Below are 10,466 nucleotides of genomic sequence, written 5' to 3' on the forward strand. Positions count from 1 at the left end.
GTAATACTTTTGTATAATAATTTGTAATTGACTTGCTATTATACATAATGTGTTATGTGCGTTACGTCGTCACGAATTATGCGTAGCGCGAGTTGTTTGACAAAAAGATCCATTTCCGTTAACTGATCTCGCGGTGCGGTTTGACGTTTGCGAATAACGTTTATTGATTCTGTGCTGTGAAAGTTTTGCTTTTACTCGTACGTTTTACGAGTTCAACGAAATCGAGCCCCTTCGCAGAAGTCCAAATGTACCATTATGTGTGTTCGCGTGGGTCACGTCATCATCACTAGATCTTTTCATGAGCTTGAGATAATATGGTTTCGGCGACATAGTAAAACCGTCATAGCCGCCTAAGTTCGGTTTGCTATGCTCCGCTGAAACCTCTATATCGAAGTAATGCACGACGTAGGTAAAAAACAGAAACAATGTGGAGCGTGCCAACTGCTCGCCCGGACAGCGTCTCTTGCCTGAAATGGGAAACAATCGCCCGCATTCCCGCAATTAGTTTCAAACAATGACGAATTGATTATCTTTCGCATACCTTCGCGAAGGTTGAAAAATTTGCGTAATATAAAAAGAGAGAAAAAAAAAGTGATTGGAATAGAAATGACATTTGCGTGAATAATAATTGCGAAAGTGAGACATTAATGGCTACATTTCGACGAGTTGATTGCGTCTCTTGTAATGTCCTTTATTGTTGAAATTTACCTAAACCGAAAGCCAAACCGTGGTTATTCCGACGGAATTGTCCCTGTTCATCTAGAAATCGTTGCGGTCGGAATTCGTTCGGTTGTTCCCAGTATGTTTTGTCGTAGTGAGCACTATGAAAATCAAAGAGAATAATCGTATCCTGCAAAATATATTGTAATTTAAGCGCATAATAAAATACAATTTTAAATGCCATGATTTATCAGTAATTAAATTATTTATCAGTAATTAATCGACAAACTTTGATATATACGCACAGATATTTTATTTCATTTTCTTACGGATAAACTTAACAAAATTGATAAAAATACGAAAGTGCGTGCATAATTATTTTAGAAATAAATATATTAAAGAGAGAGAGAGAGAGAGAGAGAGAGAGAGAGAGAGAGAGAGAGAGAGAGAGAGAGAAGGAACACTTCAGAAATATTAATTTCTATTTATCGAAACTTGTTAGTGTATCTATAATCAAAGACATCTATTACCTTGGGTATTCGATAACCATTTAAAAAAACATCCTTTGCAGTTGTGTGAGGTACGCCGAGTGGAGCCAAAACCAAATATCTTTGTGCCTACAATAAATATATCAATTTCGCACTTATATCGCATTTACGTTGTTATTATGATAATTTATGCAATAACGTGGATTCAGATACAATGAACATTAAAATCACGTTATTCTTTTTTTTAATTAGTTAAAAAGAAAATAACATGACCTTAGCGTTCACGATCATATCTGGATAAACATTTTACAAAACTCCCTATTATTTTATTCAAGCACTATTATACTTGATTATTGTTTTCTCAATTATCATTATCTATTTTTATCGATAATTATATGTTTTATTAGAATATTTAATAGTTTTATTTAAACCTATTATATTTATTATAGATATTATATAAACACGTTAATTGAAAAACAATTATTTTTTAATGAATATTTTTTCTGACTGCTTAAATTATTATTGAAATGATTAAATAAATTATTTTTTTTTTTTTAGAAAACTAATAGATTTAAAAGTTTTTTAAAAATATTGAAATGTTTAAAACATCTTAATAACATATATTGTTACAATGAGATTTTTCTTAAAAATATTAGCTGTTGAATAATTATATACTTCGTCGTGACAGGTTTGTACATAGTCTCTATATTTTTTGTAGTTTGTATTTCTCTTTCTCACATTACCTCGGCTAAGAAAGCTTCCGTTATTGGCAAGGATGGTAAATCATCCTCAGTTGGAGCGCGTGACCTACCAACAACACTATCCAACTCAGCCTGAAGTACTTTCAACCATTCGGGATTCAGTGATAGGAAGAGAAATATATTCGCTAAAGTGTCACTGGTCGTCTTTAACCCCGCCAAAAAAAGATCAAGGCACAGCACCAATAAATTCTCACCTGCGGTGTGAAACATGCGGCGCACGTGTGTCAACAGTAATTTATTACTTACTTCTTATTTCATCATTACATCGCCGTACAATGTGCAAATTTACTTATTAATTTGAGAGAAGAAAAATATTTAAAATATTTACGCGATTGTATGCTCTTTTTATATTTATAGTTTCAATTATCGTTACAAAATACAGGCATAATTTTCGAAAAACTTCGTCTTTCGAAATTATTAAAAAAAAAGTATCTCGGACAATTTCAATAATCAATGCAAGGGAACAAATAAAATTTAATATATATAAAAATCAGATAAGATTATTAATTTAATTTAAGCAAGAGAGCTCCTAGTTTAGGTAAGTTTGACATTGTACGGTATTAACAGTTAACTTACGATCAAAAATCGTATCTTCATTCTCATCATATTTACAAATTTCCAAAAGAAACGCATCAATCAAATCACGTGGCGGATCATTGGATAGCTCCCTCTCATGTATCTTGACCTCCTCATCCAGGAAGCGCCACAGATTCTCTATAATCTCCTTCATCTCTTTGTATCCTGATAGTTCTGGGATTACGAAACGTAGAAAAGGCATTTGCGAAATCACTCCACCCATGGTATCCAGTAATCTAATGTAAAATATCAAAAACGATATTTAATTTTACAAAAATAATTATCTGCAGTATCTTATTGAGTTTTGTTAAACAATAAGAATTCTCATCAAGATTTACTTGAAACTATCGTGAACCAACATAAGCGCTTCTTGTGTCTTTTGGTCTCCGTACTTGAATTTGTGCCCAGCAATCATGAACCACAGCGAATTGATCACCGCGATATCGAAAGCAGTGTGCATCGTCACCGCGCCACTCTCGCTCATTTGTTGCAAATAATCAATGAGATTTTGAGCCTCCAGAACCAATTGTTCTTTCATAACTGACTGACCTATACCGAACGTCCGCAAATGCCGCATCGTAAATCTACGAGTCTGTACCCACTGGGTGCCCTCAGTGAACACAATGCCTGGAATAATAAACATCGCTTGAATAACGGAACTGAATGACACAGATATCAAAGATTTTATTTTTTGTGTCAAATTGTTGTTAAAATAATAGATAATTTTCAAAATTTTTGGCATATTAATTTCAAACATTAAGAATTAATAACATTAAGAAATAATTTACTACATATCTGCGTACCCTTTCTCTTTCCGAACGACCGTAATCTAAAGAAAAATCCATCCGGCCGGCTGTTGAATTCATCTTGAAGAAGAACCTTCTTTACTAAATCATATGTTGAAATCACCACTATCTTTTGAACTCCAAGCTTTAATCCTATTATAGATCCATACATACGCTCCAGGTCTTGCATAGCTAGATGAATGTATCCATGTTTCGAGCGTAGCCATGCGAACTTCAGAAAACATCCGAATAATGGTATCCATAGCGGGCCTATACAGCAAATATTTGATAGAAAGTGTTACATAATCAAAGACAATATAAAATCTTTGGTAGTTTTGTTTAGCAAAAATATAAAAGATCATTACATATATCTCGTTACTTGTCAAGTGTTAATATTAAGCCCGTTAATTGAATTTCTAAATCTAGAGGAATATTTTAACTCACAAAGAAAACTCCCAAAGAAAACAGTTGCAAATTAAACATTCTATTGAACGTCATTATTGGAGCACTGTTGTATTTAAATTATAATTCTTATAAAGTAAAATAAAATTAATTTTAGTAATTGCCTGAGATTTGAGCGCATCAGATATTATTTTTAACATATCATATGTATGATTATAATGATTATTATTTTCCCTTATATCACGAGAAAACATTGAATAATAAACTGAGTATTTAATAATATCTTTATTGATATATATAACATTAAAGATAAAACTTTAAATTTAGATTAATGTAATTAAAAAATACAAAATTTTGATGATAAATTTATCTCGGAAATAAATTCCATTTAAAAAGAAAAATGATGTCATCTATGATATATAAAACTGTGTGTGAATTCTAGAAATAAATATTAGATGTGGGAAAAAGTCGTGGCATTAAAAAAACGCCACGAACTTTTTCCCACACCTAATATTTAAAACTCTATCTGCTCTTCAAGGTCCTATAATTTTCTCTCGAAAGATCGGCTTTCTGAATTAGATATTTTCAGAGAAATTAATTTGTAATGTCTATGGCAAGACATCTTTTAATCTATTCATCTTTTAATCTAAGCATCTCTTTACAGCATGAAATATTTTATAGCATCAAATATTAGGTGTAGTAAAAAGAAATCCATTATTTTTCCATTCAATTTCATGCAAAAATAATGGATTTCTTTTTACTACACCTTTTTACTACACCTAATATATATTAGGTTGTTTGGAAAGTTCGTGCCGCAAAAGATTTAAATTTAATAAATGTATTAAAATTTAAATCTTCTGCGTTTCAATTTTCCTTCAAAATCGGCACGAACTTTCCGGACAATTCAATATATGAATATCGCAAAAATGTAAATCATGTGAACGTTTGGGCACTAATTGCTCATAAATTGAACACTTTGCAAGTATTACATTATTATTGAGTTTTGCGCTTCACTTACCAGGTGGATAATTTCTCGGTTTAATGCAATCATAGATGCAGTAAAGGCAAACGAAGATGGAGAGAAAAATAATCGTCAAACACAACATGTTTCAAGATGCGTCATCAACATGCGTGCCTTGGTAACTTCTACAATAGAATAGAATAGAATTTATTTACACTTCAACATATACAAGCCAAAAAGAGGACTTGGTTTACAGAAATGGATTTACAGAAATGGGACTTGGTTACAGAATTCTTAACTCATTCACACTTATACTCCTCTCCCGCCTTTATCTTATTATAAACTATAACTATTACTATACATTCTCTTTTACCTATACATAATCTCTGTATTACAGCCCTATCACAGTCTACTATTAGTATCTATATCCCATTTCTTATTTCCTTTTATCTCTATTTAGCATTTCTTTATTCTTATTTACCACCTTATCTTCTCTTATATTTTTTAACTGCACGTTCCATCTACATCCTATCCTTTTTATTTTCTATTGGTCTCATTCAACTTATTTCCTTAATTTAAATAGATGATAAATTATTAACTATATTGGTCTCATTCAATTTATTTCCTTAATTTAAATAGATGATAAATTATTAACTATAATATACTATAATATAATACGCTACAATCTTATTTTATACTCACAACCTTGTTGGCTTATAAAATATTCATTCCTTGTCTTTACATTATCTTTATCTTTACAATAATCTCTTATATTTTTTCCTTTCTTTCTCTTTTTTTTTCTTTTCTTTTTATTATTTCTTTTTCTCTATCCTTCCATAATTTTATTAGCGTTTTTCCTTTAAGTACACTCAAATCTTCTCCTCATAAATTCCTACAATTCTCTTCAATTCCTTCCCTAACTCTTCAAAACTACCTCCTGTCTCCTCGCATTCTTTAACACAATGTTCGAGATTATTCTCGCTTGCATAGAAAAGACATCCTCCCTCCTCTATTCCTAGCCAGTATTTATTCTTCTCTTCTAAATTACCGCATCTTAATTTAAATAACGCTTTTATCTCATCTCCTCTCTTCCATTCCATATTCTCCACCTTCAAATAATTTGATACCCTATTCTCTTTATCTTTTATTATATCTTGATTTATCTATTCTTTCCTTTTCCCATCTTTGTAAATCCCTTTCTCTATTTATTAAATCTTTTTCAAAACTTTCATTTTCATGTCTCATTACTTCCCTTGATTCAATTCCCCATCCGTTCCTATTATAATAATTCTCTCTCTCCATATCATATCTATCGTTCGAATAACTTTGTTTTTCGTCCTAGTACTTCCTGATCAAATTACCTATGTTTTCAGATTTAATCTTTTCCTCATATTTTCTTGCCCTCAAACTTCTACTTTGAGCTTACCATTACCAGCTCCCTCATAATTACATACCTTGGTGCAGAAATCTAGTTTGAAAATCCACCTGACATAATCTAATATTATCTTTTCTAGTTCGCCTTTTTCTTCTCAGTCCCATAATTCTATTCACTCATATGCCATAACACTTTACCAAATATTTGAATAGTATTCATTTTCTACTAAAGTCATTCTTGCATAGCTTTTCCCCTTCAGCCCCATATCTTTCTTGCTACTGTATCATTTTTCCTTTTCTACTTATTTCTTTAATATGTCTTTTATGATCCTCTTTCATATCTAAATTAAAATCCAAATATTTGAATTTCTGTATCTCCTCTAGTTCCTTATTCCCTCATTTTCATTTCTCTTTCCTTTTTCTCCCCTTCCTTCAGACATCATTATTTTCATCTTTCTGTGCACAGCTCCAGTTTCTTCTCCTTCAAAAATTTTTTAATATACTTATCATATCCTGTAACGCCTCCCTATTATAAGCTCTCAAAATTAAGTCATTCGCGTATGCTGATTATCATATCCTATATCTACCTAATTTGACTCCTCCTATTCCTCTTTTTTCTAATTCATTATCTATGTGTCCGCTATATGTAAATTGAACATGGACTCATCACACAGCCCTGCCTTACTCCTTTCATTGTTCTGAATTGTTGCGTGTATCCTTGCTTCATCCTTATTCTCTGTTTCCTCGTACATCTTCTCTATCTTCCTTACCAAATATTTATTTACACCCTTGCCTCTAAGAGTTTCCCAAAATATGCCTCTATCCATCTTATCAAAGACTGCTTTTAGATTCGCAAACATATATATTTTTCTTCTTCCTTCTTCTTGATTTCTTTCCCTCTGCATCAAATGCGTCAGTATAAAAATATTATCCGTTGTTGACCTTCCTTTTCTAAATCCAGCTGACGGAATCATACTTTTGGTTTCCATCTTCTTTTCTAGTCTATATTATTCCTTTTATTACTTCTGTATATATTTTATACGCCGTACACTGTAATAAGACCCCTATAATTTGTTACCTTCTCTTCGTCTCCTCTTTTGTATAGAGGGACAATTATGCTTTCCTTCCAGTTTTGCGGCATCTTGCCTGTATTCCACACTTTTTGTAATAATTTCACTTGCCTCTTTCGTAAACTCTCACCTGCATATATCCAGGCTTCCATAGGTACACCATCTTTTCTTGCTGCTTTTTTCTTCTTTATTTTGCAAAACGCCCTACCAATCTCTTCAATCTTTTCTTCAATCCTTCTTCTTCATTTTCTTCTTTATGTATATTTACTTTTTCTTCCTCTAGTTTAGAGAGCTGACCGGTATTCTGCTCTACTTTATTTTCATCCATTTCAGTGCCGTCCAATAGCTACTTAAAATATTTTCTTCATTCTTCATCCTTTATATTATTCTCTTTCTAAATCTTCTTATCTCTCTTTCTATTAATGTACTTCCATACATCTGCTTCCTTCTTCAACTTTTTCAATTCCTCCTCCTCTTCTTCCTTTTTTTCTTTTTATTTCTTCTTCAATAATTCTCTGAACTCTTTCCTCTTCTCCAAATATTTCTTTCCCGTCTCTTTTCCATTTTTCCATTTCCTACATATTCTCTTCACTTCTCTCTTCTTCCTGGAACAGCTAATATCCCACTACTTCCATCAGTGTATCCTATGCACTTTTTCTTCTTTTTAGTTTTTTTTTCACGACATTGTTGAATACAATCTGTTTTAATTCCTCTCACATCTTATATTTTTTTCCTCATTATTTCTCTTACCTTTATCCATATCTTCCTCGTCATTTATTACCTCCGTGTTTTTATTGTAGCTTTCTATGGTTTCTTTATTCCATACGATAATTTCTTCTTTCTTGCTGATTCTGTTCTCTTCGTTCTGGTTCTCTTCCGCGTCATTTTCTTCTAACCCCAATTCTTTCCTTTAATGTCAGATTCAATGGCATGTAGTCTGAGTTCACTCTCCACGTCGATCCTAAATTCTACAATTCTATCGCAAATATTATCGTTAACCATAATCTATTATCGAGTTATCTCTTGCTCCTACATATGTATATTCCCCCTCCCAGTCGCCTCTTGATCTTCCATTCAGAATGTGAATCCTCACTTCCTACTCTAACTATTATCACTGTTCCATTTATCCTCGAGAAGGTTATGTTATTCTCAATCTTTCTTTTATAAACTTTTTGATCCATTTTCCCCTTTTTTTCCCATCTATTTCTATTCTCCCCGGTATATCTGTTCCTTTTATAATTATATTTTTTTTCTTCTCTTTTCATTATCTGAAACCCATTTCTTTATAATATTTACCTCCTTATATCTCTCTCGTTTCAGATCCTGCCCTTGAGCTATCTCTTTTCCTTCCAAAACTACTTATGTTCCGCTATCATAATTTCCCTCGTTACTTGCCTTGCCTAAGCTTCTTCTGTTCTCCAAACTCCATTTTCCTATTATTTTCTGACAAATCTTTCTTTACTGTTTCCAATTCCTTCATAACTTCCTTCAATTTCTCCTCAAATTTTCTAATTTCTCTATCCACATCTTCTTGTCTCTTCTTATTTTAATTACTTCCCTTTTCACAACTTTCATTTCTTTCTTCATCTTCACACTACAATTCTTCCTAATCTCTTCATTTACTTCTATTTTTACTTTTTCCATTATACTTTTCTTCTCTGTCAATGTCACTTTTTTCGAACCTACCTTTGATTTATCCTCTATCAATAAACGCTGCTTGTCTACTTTGCCTTTTCCTACCTTGTCATCTCTCCTTCTTCCCGTCGTTTTTACATGCCGTTATTCCGCGCCCTAACTTATTCTTCCTCACCTCGATGTATCATGATATTTTCTAACGCACGCATCAAAAGCCTCTTCTCCAATTGCTCCCTATTCGTTAAACTCACTTATTAATTGCTAAGACTCGCATACGTGCACTTACTCACGCTCTCTAACCAAATCTTAACTTCTACAATAGTTTATATAGACCTGTGCTCTTTATATATTTACATATGGTGAATATATGTGTGTATATATATATATATACACACACACATGATGTACATACTCACAATACATATATATATATAATACATACATAATAAAGCGAGCGTATAAGCTGCTAGTCATAACAATTCTTATCGGAACAACCCTTATGACCCGAAACAAAAATATCGTTCTCCGACTGCCATTTTAGCATATGTATCCTAGAATCTAGGTACTAAAACGTGACAAAATTTTTTTTATAATTTAACTGAGATATTTTGCCATATTAAATTTGGCGTTGATAAAAAAATGGCTAAAATCCATACTTCTAATTGCATTAACATGAAAATTCGTTTTTTTTTAATGATATCTCAGATAAAAATATTAATTTTTTACGTGCGTTAACTATTCTTTTACTATAATATCGAAAATTAACTGATCAAGAGACACAATTGAGAACGTTACTGATGAAATTAAGTAATTAATAAGTTTGGAATGTTCTTTGGTAAGTTTCTTTTGGTAAGAGGAGATAATAAATCTAGACTAATTCATTTAGAAATAATAAGGTTGCCAAGCGATATTCTTGATTATAATTTTTGGTAAAAATCAAATCGAAGTGACGCGGATAGCACATTGTTCTCTCTCGTGAGAAATACGTGATACCTAAAAATTATTATTTCTATTATGTTGCAAAGTGTCTGTTATCATGGTAATCGACAAACACGCTTACAGATCTCAATTTGCATATGAATGCCAAAACAACTAAGAAAAGAATGAATTGGCCTTGAGTATATTTGCCTAACTACTTGTTATTAAAGTCCTTTATAAAGAGAGGAGCTTCCACTATCGAAATTAATTCCAATTCTCATTAGATACAAAAATAAGAATAACAGAAAGTAGACAATCGTGAGATGTGTTTTACCTCGATCGAGCCTTCAATATGACAATGTTAATTTTTTTACGAGATGTATATGTATACATATATCTCCACTGCGGGCTCAATATATGGCTGCATTAATTAGACAGGGGCATTATCAATCAGAAATTGCGACGTCAAAGTCGCTTCTCTCTTTCTACAGAACTCTATTTGTTATAGTTTATCTATAGTGGTATAGTTTGAGAAAAGTCAAACAACGTTACAACTACAAAAGAACACAGCCAAAAATTCCAAGAGAAGCGCCTTACTCAGAAAGCCAAATAAGGGCAATATATTACCATTTTGCTGTTACTTATTCCGCATTGAATTTCACCAAACTAAGCCAAGATCCATAAACTGTCTGTTGTTCTGATGTCACGTAAAGTCTTCCTTAGAATTCAGCAAAGTTGCTACTGGCAAGTTATTATCATGCGTGCATGGCGTGCCGTCAGTTTGCTGTCAACGTGATGAGTTTATTATTTCTCAATATATATATATATATATATAT

At 32.1% G+C, this 10,466-nt stretch overlaps 1 protein-coding gene across 3 annotated transcripts; it reads right to left on the minus strand.

The window, feature by feature from the left end:
- Positions 1–6: 6 nt before the first annotated feature.
- On the minus strand, positions 7–10,330 carry LOC108693323 (methyl farnesoate epoxidase-like). Of its 3 annotated transcripts, none has more exons than XM_018202210.1 (9): positions 10,258–10,330; positions 4,691–4,818; positions 3,289–3,540; positions 2,824–3,112; positions 2,486–2,721; positions 1,892–2,103; positions 1,191–1,277; positions 709–850; positions 7–467 (listed from the first exon to the last, which is right to left on the minus strand). In XM_018202210.1, exons 2-9 carry the CDS (start codon positions 4,776–4,778, stop codon positions 205–207), a joined length of 1,569 nt encoding a protein of 522 aa, XP_018057699.1. In that variant the 5' UTR covers positions 4,779–4,818; positions 10,258–10,330; the 3' UTR covers positions 7–204. The 3 variants fall into 3 exon arrangements, with proteins under 3 accessions (XP_018057699.1, XP_018057700.1, XP_018057698.1); XM_018202211.1 differs by lacking the exon at positions 10,258–10,330 and adding an exon at positions 8,999–9,051; XM_018202209.1 differs by lacking the exon at positions 10,258–10,330 and adding an exon at positions 8,818–8,996.
- Between the last annotated feature and the right edge of the window lie 136 nt (positions 10,331–10,466).

This window comes from Atta colombica, unplaced genomic scaffold (assembly GCF_001594045.1).
Source record: "Atta colombica isolate Treedump-2 unplaced genomic scaffold, Acol1.0 scaffold9, whole genome shotgun sequence".
NCBI classification, from domain to species: Eukaryota; Metazoa; Arthropoda; class Insecta; order Hymenoptera; family Formicidae; genus Atta; species Atta colombica.

Coding starts and splice junctions, on each gene's coding strand:
- LOC108693323 (XM_018202210.1), bottom strand. CDS start 4,778: ATGTTGTGTTTGACGATTATTTTTCTCTCCATCTTCGTTTGCCTTTAC. Junction 3,113..3,288: donor GTCGTTCGGAAAGAGAAAGG/GTACGCAGATAT, acceptor TTATTATTCCAG/GCATTGTGTTCACTGAGGGC. Junction 851..1,190: donor ATGGTTATCGAATACCCAAG/GTAATAGATGTC, acceptor TATATTTTGCAG/GATACGATTATTCTCTTTGA.